The sequence below is a fragment of the Rhinoraja longicauda genome, chromosome 1 (assembly GCF_053455715.1).
Source record: "Rhinoraja longicauda isolate Sanriku21f chromosome 1, sRhiLon1.1, whole genome shotgun sequence".
In the NCBI taxonomy this organism is placed as follows: Eukaryota; Metazoa; Chordata; class Chondrichthyes; order Rajiformes; family Arhynchobatidae; genus Rhinoraja; species Rhinoraja longicauda.
Genome location: NC_135953.1, coordinates 60,927,159 through 60,948,206, shown reverse-complemented (window position 1 = coordinate 60,948,206; position 21,048 = coordinate 60,927,159). Strand labels below are relative to the sequence as shown.

Here is a 21,048-nt window from a genome sequence, read left to right as displayed (position 1 = left end):
TTTTAACTCTCACTGGTACTGGGGGTGCAATCCTTGACAATGCACACTATCCAAGGAACTGACCAGGGTGATTTCAGAGTGGTGTTGTTTTAGGACATAGCTGCTGCTCTCCTGATCCCTAATGAAGTCCAACATTAGTGCAGTCAGCCATGCTGGGGAAATCAAGTCACAGACAGTGACATTTTGCTGAAACCTATCTGCCTGCAATTATCTCAGATGGAAAGCATGAAATGTGAATTGGGATACATAGGTACAAAGATACAAGCTGAGATGCTTGCTCAGTTCTGTAGAAGGGTCTTTGACCCTAAATGTTAAATCTTCCTATCAGCCACCGAAATTGCCTGACCTACTGAGTGTTCCAGCATTTCCATCATTTGAAATTCTTTCATTTTCATTACGCAATTTCTCCCACCTAGGTCTTGGTGTCTTGTGTGCCAATTTGTTAACCCCAGCCCCTGATATTCAACAAGTCTTTGCAAAGTAGTGTGCTCTGAAAATTTGGTTGATTATATATGCAATGTTTTGAGCGCCAAGGTAAACTATGACATTTGGACTTTTCGGATTTACAAAATATTCGTTTTTAATCAAAGCCAGATGGCATTGAAATAATTATTTGGAAATACGTTTAAATTAAGCATGTATAACTGTTGTCCTTTGATCTTTTAAGAAGTTAAAGATTTTCAGTGATTTGAGTCCAGTCTTCAAACATCTGTAGAAAACATCGCGCTGATGCCAGGCAATTACAAACTATTTGGTCACAACCCCTTTTAGTCCTATATATCTAAAATGTGTTAACACATATAATAATAATAATAATAATCCATTTATTTTATGTAGCGCCTTATCACATGCTCAAAGCGCTTTACAAAAACAATTAACATAGAAACAAACAGACAAACTATCCTGACGGAAAAGCGGCGAATACTCAACGCCAGCGTCCTCTCACGTCAGGGTCCGGCAGTAGACATTAAAAAGCACAAGACACACAGATATAATTTTTTACACAAAACAGCCATCACAGTGATTGCTCTAGGCATACCCTCACTGTGATGGAAGGCAAAGTCTTATCTCCTCCTCATTCTTCTCCCGTGGTGCCACGAGGTGATCGAGGCTCCCAACTTTTTGAAGCCCCCACCGGGCGATGGAAAGTCCCATATGGAGTTTGCTTTCACTAACTTCATTGTTTCAATTCTTGGTTCACTTTATCTACTTCAGTCCCTCATTGTAGGGAACATCCTAGGCCAATTATTAAATCTTTTCTATTGGTCCACAACCTGCTGGTAACTTGATCTTCATTTGGGTAAATAAAATTGCTCATTAGCACAACTTGGAAAAATTACACGTGCCTGAAACCACGTATTCTATCTTCTAACTCTTGCATCTTTAAAGACTCCCAGTAGAGTAACATCTCCTTTTCTTGTCAACATTTTAATTTCCTACAGCTGATTTGGCAAATTCCAGCTTTTAAATATTGTGCTATAATACTTTTTAAAACATCTACATTGTCAAAACCAACCTGACTAGATTTCGGAAACTTTTGTTCTAATTGTCACATGATTTTGTATGTGATTTAAGATGGCCCAAACTGACATCAGACTGGTGATGTAATTTGAATACTAAAATGTCAGGAAATGTGGGTCATTAATCTTGAGTATCAATCCCATATTACTCTATGCAGATGTCGCCTGACCTAATTATTCCCAGCTCTATTGTTTTTATTCCAAAAGGCAGAAAGATAATCAATTAGATCGATCTTTATCATTTTGATTGATCGTAACTTTTACAGCTATATATTACATTCGTTACTGCAGAATTTCTAACCAGTTCTGCTGTCGATTGTTAAATCTGTCTTAATTCCCTTCTACATGCAGTGACTGAATTTGCATCAAACCTTAATCAAAAAGGATGTTTCAATTTGTTTAGTTCCAACCATGAATCGATCTCCAAGGTACCTTATCATAAAATTGACAACATAATCTCTATTATCGTTGAATTGGATTACAGAATACACCTGGTTCTGATCAGCTATCTGAGAAAGACCATTTAAATAATGCAACGCTCTAAGTTAGAAGGATATTAATTGCAGGTATAATTTGAAATGAGCCCTGGAGAAGTAAGGTTTTGCACTTGTTTTCTGATGTGATTAAGATTATTCTAGTTCTTTAGCTGATATAAAGCATCGAAGATAAGCACAAAATTCTGGAGTAACTCAGTGAGACAGGCAGTATATCTGGAGAGAAGGAATGGGTGACATTTTGGGTCAATAGACAATAGGTGCAGGAGTAGGCCATTCAGCCCTTCGAGCCAGCACCGCCATTCAATGCGATCATGGCTGATCACTCTCAATCAGTACCCCGTTCCTGCCTTCTCCCCATACCCCCTCACTCTGCTATCCTTTAGTCGAGACCCTTCTACGGACGGCGGCTGCAGTTTACCACTTCCAGCTGTCTGTCCTCCACAGCCTCAAACCTTATCGTTCCCCAGCCCTGCACGGCCTGGTTTTTCTTCTCCCCAAAATTCATAAACTGAACTGTTCTGGCAGACACGCTGTTTTTGCCTGCTCCTGTCCCATTGAACTAATTTCCACGTATCTCAACTCCATCCTACCTTCCCCCCCCCCCCCCCGGGTCCAAACCGCTCTTGACCTATGTCCAAGAGGCCTCACGCACCCTTCCCCTCTTCATTGATGCATTTTCTGGGCCCTTGCCCCCTCATCCTTACTAAAAGCATTCTGAAGAAGGGTCCCTGCCTGAAACATCACCCATTCCTTCTCTCCAGAGATGCTATCTGTCCCGCTGAGTTACGCCAGCTTGTGTCTATCTTCGGTGTAAACCAGTATTTGCATTTCCTTCCTACACATGTAAAGAATCACTAAGTTTGGAGGGTTAGGGTCTTGTGTTTAATTCTTGTTGCAGTTCTCTTTGGCTATGCGACTACAATAATACCCCGGAAGTATACATACTATGTTTCAACTGCACTATTTGCAATATTCGGCTTCCGAATGCTTTGGGAGGGCTTGAAGATGAGTCCTAATGAAGGTCAGGAGGAACTGGAAGAAGTGCAAGCAGAAATCAAAAAGAAAGATGAGGACGTAAGTATTATTACAGATGTACAATACAGGGTATAGTGTCAAAAACTAAAGGCTTTCTCTACATTAATGATGAATCCACTGAGATTTTTAATAAGGGAATAATTTAACTATGGCTAATGGGCAAATGATTAAATGAAACCTTGAGGGACACTTTGGATCATTATTGTGTTTATTCTCTTATTAAAACCCATTATTTGCTTCATTGTTGTTCACCAAGAGATCATTATGTGAGTACAACTTGTGATAATGCAAGATAAGGTTATGGGAGTAATGCTGTATCTTATTAATTTTATTCATACAGTGGTACTTCAATGAGAATTTCTATTAACGGATGTGATTGCTCAATAATAGTCAACTACTGGATTTTGAGGCCGATAACTGTTCAAGATATATAATTGAAAGTCTCCAATGTCAACTTAATCTTTAACATGCCCAACTTAAATTTGTTTTGGATCTAGCATTGTAAATATAATGTTCCATATTGAATATATTTACAAAGGGCAGTATTATTTGAAGATCATATGTATCCAAACATACCACTATTCTATATTGATAAAGATTGATATATTTTCTGACTATATCTTTGAATAAAGATTGCTTGGTCCTAAGAAATTCAGGTTGGACACTGCGCTGTGTTTGTAAGTTGCACATTCTGTAGACCACAGAAACATCTGGTATATTTGCAAGCCTGCTGCCAAAACAAAAATTATTAAAATGGGATTATTCTATTTATACCTAAATGAAGTGATTGTGGGAATGGATGAAGGAAGTAGAATTTTTCACGTGGTTATTTGATCCAGATTAAATGGGCACCTCGGGGTTCAAAGGGTACAGAAAATATGGTGGAACTTTATTGTAGATCCTATAGTTATGTGTTTTAAAGTGAGTTTGAAGAGTAGTTTGTTGGATGTCCCTACATCCATACCTTTGTCTAAGTATGGATAGTTGACAAACCAAGGCACTTCAATTTGTACCAACTTGCACAAATCTATTTGGCAAATTGTATGTAGAAATGGAACAAAAATGCAGCAGAATTAAGAAACAAATTTTAGGCTAAAAGGAAATGGAAAAAGGTCTAGAAGTCGTTAGTTTAATTATCACTGTTGCGTTTGTTTCTTTTCAAACCTTGATCCTGCATGTGCTCTTCTTTGCTCTTGTGCATTATCTACACAGTTATAGGTCTGCTATATCTCTCTCCAACATCAACACTATTAGGCTACTGACATGCTACTTCAGAAGCTGAATTTTCATTACAAAGACCGCCATCAATTATTGCTTGTTCGAATCTTTATCTCGCCAAATTGAAATTCTTCTTCAAGATGTTTCACCTTTGGATTTCTTTATTGGCTTGATGGTCTGTCATCCTTAATCAGAGCATCCAAATTACTTCTGCTATTCCACCCTGTTCTCAAGTACAACTTGCCTACTATTCCAACGTTTACTGATGTATTTTCTCACAATTCTCACAATGCATCATTTGTAGCTCCAAAGTCCTTTCCAAACCCATTGGCTCAGAAATTTCCTATGAATCTTAAGCATTAATATATTAGGGCGGGGCAGCAGTACAGTTGCTGCCTTACAGCACCAGAGATCCGGGTTTGATCCTAACTATAGATGCTGTCTGAATGGAGTTTATATGTTCTCCCTTTGATCGTGTAGGTTTTCTCCTGGTGTTCCAGTTTCCTCCCGGGCAGGCAGGTAGAGGGCCTAGCATCAAATCTATTAAAGACAGGTTTAGCCCAGTCCTGATTGATTTCCCTCCCCAGGCCACTGGATTTCTTGTAGCTTGTAATGCTCTTCATACCGCTCCACTGCTACATCAGTGAAAGTAGCGAAAGATTAAGCTGAAGATGAAGATTGTCATTTAAAATTGCTCAGCAATGTTTCTGGGGATAGGGGGAATAGCGTTGGGATTATAGAGATTTCAGTTGTGTGTACTGAAACAAGTAAAATAAATCAAATCTGAAGAAAGGTTAAGTGTTAATGGATGTAAGGATCTGGTGAGCAAGAATGATAAGATTTTTAAAAAGATTGTTTCCTATTGGCATTTGAAAAACCTCTGTTTCATTTAGATGAACAATTTGTTTAGGATTAGATTTGATCAAATTTTATTTGATATTATATTTGGTACATTTATTTGGAGAGTATCACAAAATGCTGGAGTAACTCAGTAGGTCAGGCAACATCTAGGAAAGAAGGAATGGGTGACGTTTCGGTGGCTTCTTCAGACTTTATTTGAAGAGTGATTCATAGTGTACATTTTTCAAAAGAAAACTAATTTTAGAAGTAGCTTTTCTGACATGTATTTAAATGTATCCAGTTTCACTCCATAGTACCAATGAAAATAAGCTCTAAAATGTTGCCTTATTTCAACCTTCCAAAGTGCTTCTGAAGTAATAATGCTGGTTTAAACAAACATCAAATGATGTTGAAATAGCAAGCTGTAGTTTTAAGGTACAAATAGAATTGATCTGAAATTTTGGATGGGAATGTTCTTATCAGGAATATTCTCTATAGAGCAAGATGTTCATGAAACTTGATCATCTTTGCTGAAGGTTTAGTTTCGAGATACAACATGGAAACAGGCTCTACGTCCCACAGAGTCCACACCCACCATCAATCACCCATTCGTACTAGATCTATGTGATCACACTGCTTACACACAAGGGGCAAGTTACAGAGGCCAATAAACCTATAACTCCGCATGTTCTTGGGATGTGAGCACTAGGAGAACGTGCAAACTCTGCTCAGCCTGCACCAGAGGTCAGGATTGAACCCGGGTACTGGTGGTGTGAGGCAACAGTTCTACCAGGTGCACCATTGTTGCCAAATTTAGAATTTAATATTTAGAATCCCTAAATATAGTAGATCCGAATAAGTTCAATGGCTTGAAATTCTTTGCCAGCTTAGTTTTTTTTTTAAACTAGCCTCTAGTAATTACTTCTAATCTTCATAACATTTTAATTGATGCAATGTCTCTTAATCTTGAAGGGTTTGTTAGTATTGGCTAAATTAAAGACATTATAAAATGGAGAATCCATGCATTTGTCAGTATTGCTTAGCCCTTGTCTGCAGAACTTTCCAGGCTTCGATTGGCATCAGCTAGTCTAGGCTCAGGCTGATATGCAGAATGGTAAATGGTCCAGGTGTTCTCCATGTTTCCCTTAAATTGATAACTTATATAATGATTTTGCAAACTAACCCTAAATACATCATTCCTATTAGGTAGCTGCAAATGTACTGTGAAACAATATATATAATGTTTGAAGACGGTCATCCTGTTAATTGATGATTGGTCGAATTGTTGAGCCTTGGGGAAGTTGTGGGTTTCCAGGGCAGATGTTTCAATGTTTGTCCTTGTTAGCTTCCTTCGAGAGCTTTCCATGCAATACAATGTATTGAGCAGTTGTATTATTGGGTTAGGGAGATGTCTGTTATGTATGGGGTTAATCGATATCTGTTATTGGGTAAGTGTAAGACAACCCCCCGTGTGGTTCGGCCCTCAGGTTCGCGGGGCGTATAAAAGAAGGTGATCACAAGGTTCGTGGTTGATCCTCAGGAGAACTGCTGGAGTGTCTCTGTCTACGCAAGGCCTAGAGGGCTTGACTAGACAGAAGTAGGGATCGAACCCGCGGTGGGGATAGTAGGTACAGTGTATAATCTGTGACGTGCTTATAATTTCGCTAGAATAAACTTTAATCTTTGCAAGTGCTTGACTCTAGTGTTTTTACTGAAACTAGACTGGGGGGGGGGGATGCTCAGAAACGAGCAATTGTCAGGTTGATGGAGAATCAGATTGGTATATCATATTGGTATATCAGTTTTGTTGAAATGATAGTTATATCAGTCTGAATTCCAAATGAATTCAAGAATATCACTTACTTTTCAATGAGCTTTTAGTAAGTTAAACTGAACATTTTCTCCTCTTTAATTTTGTAGTCTGAGAATAAAGCTCTTCTACATGTTTGTCAAAACCAGCCCAGGATTCCTGGACTTGCCTGTTTTATTTTAAACTTCCAGGGCTTAAAACTGCTAAATGTACTTATTTTCTTTTTCTTAAAATATTTAGTTTCAACGATCAAAAGTGGCAAATGGTCCACGGGATATTGAGACAGACTCAACAACACATCTGCCACAAAAGAGGCGATTGCATTGTATTTCTCCAATTTTTATTCAAGCATTTACACTCACGTTTTTGGCAGAGTGGGGAGATCGGTCCCAGTTAACTACCATTATATTAGCTGCCCGAGAGGTAAGTTCTTCTGATTTTTAACATGTTAATTAATGGGAGCAATTTTTAGGAGGGAGAGGAACCGAATTCATTTTTTTGACTGCATGCTGAATAGTATTACAATAGATTTACAATACTTTTCTGACTATTTTTGAATAGTCCGAGTTCAGGTTAGGATGCGAGTAAAATCGATGTACCAATGCTCCCCGACTTGCGTAAAGTTTACATCCTGCGGACCCTTGCATAAGTCAGATGTTATGTAAGGCAGAAACTGAAGTGCTATTGCGCATGCATAAATTTACTATTTGTACTGTGTGGTACCAATGGGAGACCATATGGGAGCATCCATGAGAACAGCTGACTGGCTTGCAGAAATGACAGCATGTACAGTAGCGCACTACTACCGAGACGCGCAACGCAGAAATAAAGCTGTAGGCTTAAAGAATTGCTTGTGTAAATGTGAGATTATGTAAATTGGGGAGTGCCTGTATAATAAATATGTGTACTTTGTCCCAAAAGTGAAATGTAATTTCCAAAATCAAAGACACCCCCCCCCCCCCCCCCCATAGAGAATGTGATTTATCATTACCCCTAATTTTCCATAAATAAAAATAGGCCTTGATTTGCAGTGAATTTGAAGAATACCATTCTCTTCAACGATAACTGAACAGAGAGTATTAGTATTTTTTTGTCACAGTACCTTTTTGTCATTTGAGTAGGAAATTTATTCTATTAATCTGCATTGCGTTTGCTATTTGGCTCACTGGAAAATATCCTGCAATTGAAAATGGGCAAATCATATTTTGGTTAGCACTCGGGGTAATGTACATACTTTTGAAGGATTGGGAGTGTTTATTCTTTGCTAGATTGCAAGTTTGCATTGCATGTCCAGCAGCCAACAGCACTTGGAGGTTCAGTTATTGGTTGAGAATGCTACTGCCACCTGAGCACTCATCCTCTGTTGGGCCAGGCTCCAGGCACTGTTTCGCCAAGGCCCAGCTCACCCTGGCAGTCTTTGACAAAAGAAAAATCCGGAGCTAGTGTTTTACTTTGTGTTAAGACTTGTAATTGATTTCAAGATTTTTCTTTGTCTATGACATAAGGATGTTTACCAACTGTTAACAGCGATGAGCATTAAAAAAAGATGCGTGTAAAGAAAAACAGGAATGATAACCAAAATTTAATTTATTACTTTAAGACTTTTACTTCCTAATCCACAGGCCAAAAATTCTCGTTGATCCTGTCCTGGGGTTGACTTTGTCCAGCAGCAAATTAGGCTGACACTTCTGCTATTGTCTGTCATTCAGCAAGGGCTCAATTTTCATACTTGTTTCTGTGCAGCCAGGAAGATTCATGAATTATATCTATACATGGAGAGAAGAGAACACTGGAATAAATCAAACCTAGCTTTAATGTTGCATATAGATATATGAATTGGAAAAGTATCAAAAGTATAAGATTTTTCAATAAAAAGCAATCCCAGGGAAAACAAATTCAAGTTGGCATCATCCAGATGGTAATATTACCTTTACCGTTTAAAGACTATTGAAATCAGAATTGCTTTTTGACCTTTTTCTGGATGTGTGCATTAGTGGAAGACCAGAATTCATTGCACACTTCAGATTGCTTTGACTATTGCCCAACTGAGGCTGATTAAAGGGGTCTGGTTTGAAGTATTGTTTGTTCTCCCTGATCACTGATCTCCCAATCATTGAATTAATTAAAATCAATACAGTTTCTGCTTATTTGGAAAGGCAAAATACGCGAGTTCATGTTTCTGGTCAAGACCTTGCACCAGTTCTGATGCAAAGACTTGACTTAAAATGTCAATTTAGATCTTGCCTCCATGTCAATAGTCAATTTATTTGTCATGTACATAAAATTACCTGCAGTTCAACAATAAGACCAATAAGAATAATCAATAAAAATGCAATAACACAAACAATCATAACCAACACCAAACAAAGGAAACATCCAGTCCCCTCCTCACTGTGATGCAAGGCCAGAATGTCTTTTCTCTTCCCCTGCCGTCTTCTCCCGCGGTCAAGCTGTTGGAGTTGCCACATTGGGGCGGTCGGGGCTCCCGACATTGAAGCCCCCGCCGGGCGGAGAAAATCCCGCGGCCTATTCCAGGCCGCGCCGGACGGTGAAAGGTTCGCGGCGGGCCGACCCAAGCCCCGCGATTCGGGGCGGGCGAAGACGCTGCCGCTGCCGGAGCACCCGATGTCGGCCCCCACCCAGGGGTCTGCAGGCTTCTGACGTCCAGACGGCCCGCGCCGGAGCCTCCGGAGACGTGTCGCAGCCGCTCCCGCAGCATCCGAAGGCAGCCAGCGCAGCAGGTGGTGAGTCTGGGCCGCGGGCTCTACGAACCAGAGCCCGGGTGGTCCCAGCCGGAGGCCGCCAGCTCCAGGTGCATGGCCGCAGCGGGAACGGAGACACGACACAGAAACAAAGGTTGAGTCTCTGTTCGGGAGAGACAATGTTACAGCTCCCCCCACATAACACACAACCGCAAACACTACATCATATTAAACTACAAATAAGGCAAAAACAACAAAAAACACAAAAGACAACGGACTGCAGGCAAGCCGCAGCTGCGAGGGCAGCGCTGGCTCACACCTCATGGATAGTGTTTGTCCTGCTGAGCTCTTCCACCACCTGTTATTTGTTCCAGATTCCAGCATATGCAGCTTCAGTTGTTTGTACCCTGGCTTTGCAACTATCACTACATGAATCTCTCTATAGGATACCTTCATTGTTTCACATGGATTTTGATTACATTTTAGCTTGGGTCATTTTTTTCCAAGAAATTTACCAGTGGCAATGTCATTTTTAAAAATATGCAAGACATGCAAATTGTAAAACTGGAAGGCATTTAAGTTTTTTTCCCAGTACAATTATGTCATGGTCAATTTGCATACCCTGAGGTTTTCATTGGTGCATTGAACTGCATTATCAAAGAGCAGTTTAGAACTTTTATGTTGTTTTAATGCAAGAGAAATGAATAAATTAAATCAGGTAAACATGCTATGTGAGTTAGTAACCTAATTTTGGAATTCAATGAATATGCACGTGCTCAATAGCTGATCTTATGATGCATTTCTTCTTGTAGGATCCCTTTGGTGTTGCTGTTGGTGGGACAGTGGGCCACTGCCTATGTACTGGATTGGCAGTAATTGGAGGAAGAATGGTTGCTCAGAAAATCTCAGTTAGAACAGGTAACAATTCAGACAAGTTTCAGTGTTCAACATAAGTTGAATGAAGCTTGTCCTTGTGCCATGGTTTTAAAACATAACTTTAAAAATTGTATTGTGCAGAACGAAGCTTATTTTTATAAAAATGATTTAAATTCTCTTTTTCTTTGTTTTCAGTGACTATCATTGGTGGAATAGTTTTCTTGGCATTTGCATTTTCTGCCTTCTTCATCAGTCCCGTCAGTGGATTTTAACAGGATGTGTCCAGAAATGTTGAATTTGAAATCCTGATTTCTATTTTTGTAAAGGTACAGAATATCTGCACACTAAAAACTTGATGTAAACTTTTGCCCCCAGTACAGTTCACGTTTCAGCTACTGAAGGCAGTTGAGTTTGATTTGAGCAACCTCTGTTTCCTGTATAGATATGTCAATAAGTAGATGCCTTGCTGCTCTCAGTGAACAGACTGTGAAATATGTATTGGAATGTTAACTTGGGAAGAGGACACTATTAAAGGAATTTTTCATAAGGGGAATCATGACGTAAATGTTACTACAATCTTTGCTCTCTGAAAAAAGGTTGCACAGCTATTACTCAATATAAAGCACCCCTTTTGGTTACTTTGTCATGTACACTGTCTGTACTTGTTCATGTAAAGTGTCGGCTTAAAACGACTTCTACCTCCCCCATTGGACAAAGGCCTCCATTGCATTATTTGAAGGGTTTACTTCATCAAGCAGAGCAAAGTTCATGGCTGGAAATCTATATCATCCAATGAATGGATTGTGCTGGGTCTGTCTAAACAAGTAGCTGGCTCAAAAGTAGACTCCTGGAACATAATATTAATTAAGTTTGTGAGGTGCTTATTAATGCAATCAGCATTTAGTATGTAATTTATTGATGTTGCAACTAGTCCTATTTGATTTGTCAATATCTGATCTGCACAATTTTATAACAGCTTTCCATTTCCAAAGTTTTCGATCAGACCACTCAGGTCATCAGCTAACCTTTCAAAAAGTTTAAATCAGGGGGATTGATCATGAATACGCTAATCTTTTAAGTATAAATTATTTTTTTAAAGTGTACAGAAAGTTTTATTTAATGTTTTGTGCTGAAGTTTACTTTTAAAGCTTTTAAAGCAGTCCAAGGTAATTGTTGAAACTTGGTCTTAATTGTTCATAAATGCAAAATGCTGTAGGAATTCAGCGGGCAGCAAAATTTCTGGGAGAAAAATGGAATGTGTGATGTTTTGGGTTGAACCTTCATCAGACCTTTAATTGTTCATTTCACATTTGGGGGATTTTGCAGTGGAGTCTAGTCTGTTCTGTGTGTAAATGGAGCAGTCTCTGGCATGGAATAGGGTAAATGAATGAATGAATGCCTTTATTTGTCATTGAAAGCACTGCATACAACAAAATTATTATTGCCACTCCATTGGTGTATAATATACTAACATAAAAGCACAGGACACAATTTAAAAACAATGTTATTTAACTAGGGCTTAAGATAAATAAATAATCAATATTGCAATATATCAATAAACAATGGTGATAGTACGGTAAAATGCAAGCTAGGTAGCAGCATGGAAGAGTGCTGCATGAGTAATACTCAGTAGCTTCTCATATTGAGTGTGCAGATTGCTTTGGGGAAGAAACTGTCTCTTAGTCTGGAGGTGCGTGTTTTGGCTGACCTATAACACCTGCCAGAGGGCAACAGTTCAAACAGGTGGTGACCGGGGTGTGTGTAGTCTTTAATGATGTTAGTGGCTCTGCTGAGGTGGCGTGAGATGGCAATATCCTCCATAGAGGGCAGTGGGCAGCCGGTGATTCTCTCGGCTGTTTTTACCACTCTTTGGAGCGTTTTCTTATTTGCAGCAGAGCAGCTGGCATACCACACTGACATGCAATATGTCAGTAGACTCTCAATAGTCGCCCGATAGAAGGCCACCAGCAGCTCCTTCCTGGTGTTGTGCCTCCTGAGCACTCTCAGGAAGTGGAGTCTCTGTTGCGCTCTCTTGACAGTTGCAGTGGTGTTGGCCGACCAGGAGAGGTCCTCAGATATGACTCCTAGGAGCACCCTTTCCACCCACGCCCCATTTATGCAGAGCAGGGCCGGGTCCGCGTCCGCGTCCCGTTTCCTCCTGACATCAAGTATTAGATCCTTTGTCTTGGTTGTGTTCATGAATGCTTTGGTGCATAAACCACTTTATTTGCTTTTCAGCATTGGTCTAAGAAGGGAGTTTTTTAATTCTGAAACTGCAGAGAAGCAATAAAAGCCTTAAAGTGTGACAATTAAACTGCAGCATCATGGTTTTATTCCTTTGCAGCATTACTATTTGAATTAAATAAGCATTTTCACTTATGATTATTCAATGTAACAATTGTTAGTCTGCCCTTTTTAAGACTAAATTTATCCTTATCTTGTAAAAGTATGTGAACTGTAAAAGTAATCATACAGCCCACTGAGGTACACAGTCAGCAAGGACTCAAAACACACTGCATGCTTTATAAATATGCATCTTGAGCCTAGTGATGGTTTGGTTTGCTATGAAGATTTGGGAACTTTTGTATTCAGCTTTTTACAGAAATGTAAATAGTGTAAATCAGTATATTTAGGATGAATACAATTGGAGCAAAACTAGGATTGCTCTTTTGGAGTTTGGCGTTGGGTATCACTTCCCCTTGACAAATTAATATGTGTCTTGGCAGGTAACTAAGACAATTTTATAATGAGGGATAAAACATTTGAAGAGTGTATGTGTATGTACATAAAATCTTCAGTCCAGCACATTGATTAGCAATACCCAGGAATTGGGAGTTTAAAGAGATTACCACAAGCTGCTAACAGAGCAATCTATCCTATGTTCTTTAAAAGTAAAGCATTATTTATAAATTGTGGTTTTTGGGACAATGTTGCCCATCCCCACTGGTCACCTCTGGAGAAATGATGTTGGGATGAGGAAGACATGGAGAAGCTTGTGCATTGTTTAAGTGATGAAATTATTTTAATGAGGATTTTAGTGTTAGTAAATTAATCAATTATATTCTTTTTCTTGCGTTTGAGGCAGCAGAAGTTATGAAGCTGCTTATGCTGTCTCTGTCGTCTGCCTGACTGAGGTCAGTTGACAGGGCTCACCACGGGGAGGTCGACAACGTGAGCCCCAATTATATTCTAATTGCTTGTCAGGGAATTAATACTGCAATATTGTTGCTCATCCTCCTTCACCACCTCTGTCCTGGGAGAGAAAAATATAAATTTACCCTTGATCTACAATTATTAACTTTTAAGTTGTGATCCATGGCAGTACTCAACTCTTCAGTGGAAGGCAAACAATTTTTTGCTAAGACTGGAACTTGAATTTCTAGTTGCTGTTTTATTGTGCGGGGGGAAGAGAGGGGAAGTTTTGTTGCCTCCATCACAGTGAGGGGGTGTTTGGAGTCACTGATGGATGTTTGTGTTGGGGTCGGGTGTCCTGTGTTCTTTTCTTTTTTGCTGTGTCTTGTGGCTGCTGAAATTTCGTTCGGTGTTTGTGCCGAGTGACAATAAAGTGTTGTTATGTTATGTTATATTATGGCACTGGATCTTAGCATGGTCACCACAATGTAAGATTTGTCGATCCAAACACAATAACCCAACGCAATGAATAAAGGTTGAGCTTTGGAGAATTCTTAGTTCTGTGGTCTTCCAATCATGTGGGACCTCCTTAGGTCTGCATGTTTCACCATTTAGCAGATTTAAAAAGTACAAATCATTACAAACTCTTAAATAATTTAAGAAACAGATCTTGTATAAAATGTGTTTGCTTAAAATGAGCTTGCATAATTGGTAACATCTGTCATTTATTTTTATTCCCAGTGCAATACCTGTAACTACAATTGCAATGTACCTTCAGTTTAGTTTGGGTTCAAGAATTTAACTATTTAAACACCCAACATTCACTTAAATCAGTTGGGAGTCACAATAATTACTTGATTTGTATTATTGGAGTAGCGCTGTAGTAACTAAATATTTTTTTTCATCCAAAGTTGTGAAGGAAGTTTTGGTTAAAGTATAGATTTTTAAGAAACTCCAGGCCTTGTACTGATTAGAATTTTGCACTGCAATGTTACAAGAATCCTTTTTCATTTAATCAGTTTCTAAATTGAAAACAGTTTCAACTTTGTAATATTTACAATAGAGGACCATCATATTTGTACATTTCTTCTCTGCAATTTTGTTATGGTTTGGTTTATTTCCATTTCCCACCCCTATTCTTTCTGTAAGAATTTGTACTTGAGTTTGAGTGACTGGGTGTATTGTAATGTACTTGCAAGCCGGGTACAAACTTAATTTATGCAGGTAGATATTTGTCCTCGTGTGTGGAATTTATTGGAAGTACAGTGTACAACTATTATAATTTAACATTTGAGGCCAAGGTAGAACTTCTACCCCAATCACTTGGTGCCATGTGATTAAAGTAAAAGTATGCGATAATGAGTTCATATCTTCCTGAATTCATCTGAATTTATTTGCCAGTGTTGTATAATTGTACTTGTATGGTTAGCTTAGTTTTTTTTGCTTACTTAAATTTGATTCATGGAATTTTTCTTGTATATAAAAACATGTATGCAATGTTACTGAGTCAAAAACTATGGGAAATTGTTGGATTAACTCAATATAACTATGCAGCAAAAGCTTGATAATTTAATTTCACATTGTATTACTGGAAATTCAAATCTTCTGTAAAATAGCAAGAGGTGTGCACACTGAACACTATCGATGGGAAATGATGCTCTGCACTTTCAGTGCGAGACCAGCAAGATGTTTACGTTAAGCGCAATTTAATAGTAAAATACTTTGAATTATTGATTCATTATTTCATTTGCTTATTAAATTTAGTCCTCGAGTGCCTTTCACTACTACCTTGGGATTTGGTATGATATGAAACGTCCCATAAACTAATACAAGACTAGATAGCTGATTAAGTGATTTTTGGATAAATATTTGCCAGAACACAGGAACTTTTAGCACCAAAAAATACACTTCCTTTACTGAAGGAGGAAGTGTGAGATTTTTCTTGTCAATGTGCCCCCCCCCCCCCCCCCGCCGTGTCAGAATTTTCCGTTTTCAATACATTCAGCTTGAATGCATTGTGAATTGGCCCACACTGTCAGCTTCAGGTAAGTTTTTAAATATCAATAGGTTTTTGCCACAATTCAAAGGACAATAGACAATAGGTGCAGGAGTAGGCCATTCGGCCCTTCGAGCCAGCACCGCCATTCAAGGTGATCATGGCTGATCATTCTCAATCAGTACCCCGTTCCTGCTTTCTCCCCATACCCCCTGACTCCGCTATCCTTAAGAGCTCTATCTAGCTCTCTTGAATGTATTCAGAGAATTGGCCTCCACTGCCCTCTGAGGCAGAGAATTCCACAGATTCACAACTCTCTGACTAAAAAAGTTTTTCCTCATCTCTGTTCTAAATGGCCTACCCCTTATTCTTAAACTGTGGCCCCTGGTTCTGGACTCCCCCAACATTGGGAACATGTTTCCTGCCTCTAACATGTCCAACCCCTTAATAATCTTATACGTTTCGATACAATCCCCTCTCATCCTTCTAAATTCCAGTGTATACAAACCTAGTCGCTCTAGTCTTTCAACATATGACAGTCCCGCCATTCCGGGAATTAACCTAGTAAACATGCGCTGCACGCCCTCAATAGCAAGAATATCCTTCCTCAAATTTGAAGACCAAAACTGCACACAGTACTCCAGGTGCGGTCTCACTAGGGCCCTGTACAACTGCAGAAGGACTTCTTTGCTCCTATACTCAACTCCTCTTGTTATGAATGCCAACATTCCATTGGCTTTCTTCACTGCCTGCTGTACCTGCATGCTTCCTTTCAGTGACTGATGCACTAAGACACCCAGATCACGTTGTACGTCCCCTTTTCCTAACTTGACACCATTCAAATAATAATCTGCCTTCCTATTCTTACCACCAAAGTGGATAACCTCACACTTATCCACATTAAACTGCATCTGCCATGCATCCGCCCACTCACACAACCTGTCCAAGTCACCCTGCAACCTCATAGCATCTTCCTCACAGTTCACACTGCCACCTAGCTTTGTATCATCGGCAAATTTGCTAATATAAGCCCAATGTGCAACGGGTTGATTGTTTAACTGCAGTTATGACAATTTTCTTGCTACAAGCTGGTAGTCAAATGTAGCAAATGTAATGCTACGGTGGTTATGGGAGATTTCAACATGCAGGTAGACTTGGAAAATCAGGTTGGTAATGGACCCCAGGAAAGAGAGTTTGTGGAGTGCCTCCGAGATGGATTCTTAGAACAGCTTGTACTGTAGCCTACCAGGGAGAAGGCAATTCTGGATTTAGTGTTGTGTAATGAACCTGATCTGATAAGGGGACTTGAGGTAAAAGCCATTAGGAAGCAGTGACCAAAATATGATAAGATTTACTCTACAAATTGTGAGGGAGAAGGGAAAATCGGAAGTGTCAGTATTACAGTATAGCAAAGGGGATTACAGAGGCATGAGGCAGGAGCTGGCCAAAATTGGCTGGAAGGAGGCCCTAGCAGCGAAGACGGTGGAACAGCAATGGCAGGTATTCCTGGGAATAATGCAGAAGTTGCAGGATCAATTTATCCCAAAGAGGAGGAAATATTCTTTGGGGAGTAAGAGGCACCCATGGCTGACAAGGGGAGTCAAGGACAGCATAAAAATAAAAGAGAAGCAGTATAACAGCAAAGAAGTGGGAAGCCAGAGGATTGGGACTCTTTTAATGGGCAACAGAAGATAACTAAAAAAGGCAATACGGGGAGAAAAGATGAGGTATGAGGGTAAACTAGCCAATAATATAAAGGAGGATAGTAAAAGCTTTTTTAGGTATGTGAAGAGGAAAAAAATAGTCAAGGCAAATGTGGGTCCCTTGAAGACAGAAGCAGGGGAATTTATTATGGGGAACAAGGAAATGGCAGATGAGTTGAACTGGTACTTTGGATCTGTCTTCACTAAGGAAGATACAAACAATCTCCCAGATGTTAGAGTGGCCAGAGATCCTAGGGTGACGGAGGAACTGGAGGAAATCCACATTAGGCAGGAAAAAGTTTTGGGTAGACTGATGGGACTGAAGGCTGATAAATCCCCAGGGCCTGATGGTCTGCATCCCAGGGTACTTAAGGAGGTGGCGCTAGAAATTGTGGACGCATTGGTGATCATTTTCCAATGTTCTATAGATTCAGGATCAGTTCCTGTGGATTGGAGGGTAGCTAATGTTGTCCCCCTTTTTAAGAAAGGAGGGAGAGAGAAAACGGGAAATTATAGACCGTTAGTCTTACATCAGTGGTGGGGAAGATGCTGGAGTCAATTATAAAAGACGAAATTGCGGAGCATTTGGATAGCAGTAACAGGACCGTTCCGAGTCAGCATGGATTTACGATGGGGAAATCATGCTTGACTAATCTGGAATTTTTTTGAGGATGTAACTAGGAAGATTGACGGGAGAGCCGGTGGATGTGGTGTACCTCGACTTTCAGAAAGCCTTTGACAAGGTCCCACATAGGAGATTAGTGGGCAAAATTTATAGCGCATGGTATTGGAGGTAGGGTACTGACATGGATAGAAAATTGGTTGACAGACAGAAAGCAAAGGGGATAAATGGGTTCCTTTCAGAATTGCAGGCAGTGACTAGTGAGGTACCACAAGGCTCGGTGCTGGGACCGCAGCTATTTACAATATACATCAATGACTTGGATGAAGGGATTAAAAGTACCCTTAGCAAATTTGCAGATGATACAAAGATGGGTGGCAGTGTGAACTGAGGAAGATGCTATGAGGTTGCAGGGTGACTGGGACAGGTTGTGTGAGTGGGCGGATGCATGGCAGATGCAGTTTAATGTGGATAAGTGTGAGGTTATTCACTTTGGTGGTAAGAATAGGAAGGCAGATTATTATCTGAATGGTGTCAAGTTAGGAAAAGGGGACGTACAATGAGATCTGGGTGTCCTAGTGCATCAGTCACTGCATGCATGTACAGGAGGCAGTGAAGAAAGCCAATGGAATGTTGGCCTTCATAACAAGAGGAATTGAGTATAGGAGCAAAGAGGTCCTTCTGCAGTTGTACAGGGCCCTAGTGAGACCACACCTGGAGTACTGTGTGCAGTTTTGGTCTCCAAATTTGAGGAAGGATATTCTTGCTATTGACGGCGTGCAGCGTAGGTTTACTAGGTTAATTCCCGGAATGGCGGGACTGTCATATGTTGAAAGACTGGAGCGACTAGGCTTGTATACACTGGAATTTAGAAGGATGAGAGGGGATCTTATCGAAACGTATAAGATTATTAAGGGGTTGGACATGTTAGAGCCAGGAAACATGTTTCCAATGTTGGGGGAGTCCAGAACCAGGGGCCACAGTTTAAGAATAAGGGGTAGGCCATTTAGAACGGAGACGAGGAAAATCTTTTTCAGTCAGTGTTGTAAATCTGTGGAATTCTCTGCCTCAGAAGGCAGTGGAGGCCAATTCTCTGAATGCATTCAAGAGAGAGCTAGATAGAGCTCTTAAGGATAGCGGAGTCAGGGGGTATGGGAAGAAGGCAGGAACGGTGTACTGATTGTGGATGATCAGCCATGATCACGTTGAATGGTGATGCTGGCACAAAGGGCTGATTGGCCTACTCCTGCACCTATTGTCTATGTTTCTATGTAAAAGAGACACTTTCAGTCTAAACTGGAGGAATGGACAAGCTCGGCCGGTGCAACAAGGCTTGATTGCCATCACTTCCCAGCAGGTGAAAACAAGCCCCTGTTTCCGTGCTCTGTGACTGACTAAGACATCATTCCCAGTCGAGTTTAATGTTTCCTATGCTCGCCTCGAAAGTAAGAACAATGATGTAGCTTTTCGGGCCCCCATAGTGCCTGGCAACAATAATTTCAATCACCAAGTCCAATGTCAGACGATCCTTCACGAGGGTGAACCCTCGGAAAGCGTGCCTGTGTTATTAAAACATGCATGAATCAACTGGCTTGAATGACTAGGTCCATTATTAAGGTCAAGGGTTTTCACGTGTCTGAAAAAGACCAGTAATACCAGTGCCTAAGAGCAAGATGAAATGCCTCAATGACAACTGACTGGTGGCACTAACATCCATGGTGATTATGTTTTGAGATTGGTTATGAGGCATATCAACTCCTGCCTTAATGAGGACATAGACCTGTGACAATTTTGTTGAGTGATGTGGGCTTAATCACCTGCAGCTCAACACTGACAAGACTAAGGAGTTAATTACTTTAGGAGGAGAGGAACACCCTCTCTTCCGTCTCCATCATTGGTGTGGATGTGCAGTTTACCAAGGAGAACAAGTACCTCAGAGTTTAACTGGACTGGTCCAGGAACACTGAGGCAATGTACAAGGGACATAGCCGTCGGTCCTTTTTGAGGAGGTTCCACCCCTTCAACATCTGCAGCAAGATGCTCAATGTTCTACCAATCAGTGGTGGCCAGTGCCATCTTCTTCGCTGTCATGTGCTGTGGCAGCAGGGCGAAGGCCGCGGACGCCCAGGATTAACATGCTCATCAGGAGGGCTGGCTTCGTCCTGGGGGTGGTTGGATTCATGGGAGGTGGTCTTGGAGGGTAGGATGCTCCTCTAACTGCAGAGCATCTTGGACAATACAGCTCACCCCCTCCATGACACTGGTCAATGTGAGGAGTATCTTCAGCAACAGACTGGTTCCCCAAGATGCAGTACAGACCACAGGAGATCCTTTTTCCCTGTGGCTATCAAACAGCACAACTCTTTCCCTTCTATCATGGGGTAGACAGATTGCAGGAGTGATAGTGTGGAAACGGGCCCTTCAACCCAACTCGCCCACACCGGCCAACAATGTCCCAGCTACACTAGTCCCACTTGCATGCACTTGATCCATATCCCTTCAGTACAGATTGAGAGTAGCTTTCCTGTTAGAAAAATGTGGGGTGCTATTTCTGTTGAGACGTTCCAAAATTACCACCTCACATTTTCAATTTTCTGGTACTCCAGCATCTTGTCTATCTTCTTGCTTACAAGCCCAGTTGCTCCATTCTTTCATCATATGACAGTTCCGCCATCCCAGGAATTAACCTCGTGAACCTACGCTGCACTCCCTCAATAGCAAGAATGTCTTTCCTCAAATTAGGAGACCAAAACTGCACACAATACTCACCAAGGCCCTGTACAACTGCAGAAGGACCTCTTTGCTCCTATACTCGACTCCTCTCTTTATGAACGCCAATATGCCATTAGCTTTCTTCACTGCCTGGTGTACCTGTATGCTTACTTTCAGTGACTAATGTACAAGGACACCCAGGTCTCATTGTACTTCCCCTTTTCCTAATCTGACACCATTCAGATAATGATCTGCCTTCCCATTCTTGCCTCCAAAGTGGATAACCTCACATTTATCTACATTATTATACTGCATCTGCCCACTCACCCAACCTGTCCAAGTCACTCTGCATCATCATAGCATCCTCTTGACAGTTCACATTGCC

At 40.6% G+C, this 21,048-nt stretch overlaps 1 protein-coding gene across 2 annotated transcripts in view; it reads left to right on the top strand.

Annotated features, from left to right (window-relative positions):
* tmem165 (transmembrane protein 165) overlaps nt 1-15,329 on the top strand; it is a 33,032-nt gene extending 17,703 nt beyond the window's left edge. For both annotated transcript variants that reach the window (XM_078398510.1, XM_078398517.1), the window contains 4 exons: nt 2,916-3,091; nt 7,161-7,343; nt 10,435-10,540; nt 10,694-15,329. In XM_078398510.1, the coding sequence (XP_078254636.1) occupies nt 2,916-3,091; nt 7,161-7,343; nt 10,435-10,540; nt 10,694-10,770 (542 nt within the window). In that variant the 3' untranslated portion in view covers nt 10,771-15,329. The remainder of the gene's footprint in view (nt 1-2,915; nt 3,092-7,160; nt 7,344-10,434; nt 10,541-10,693) is intronic.
* The last annotated feature ends 5,719 nt before the right edge of the window (nt 15,330-21,048 follow it).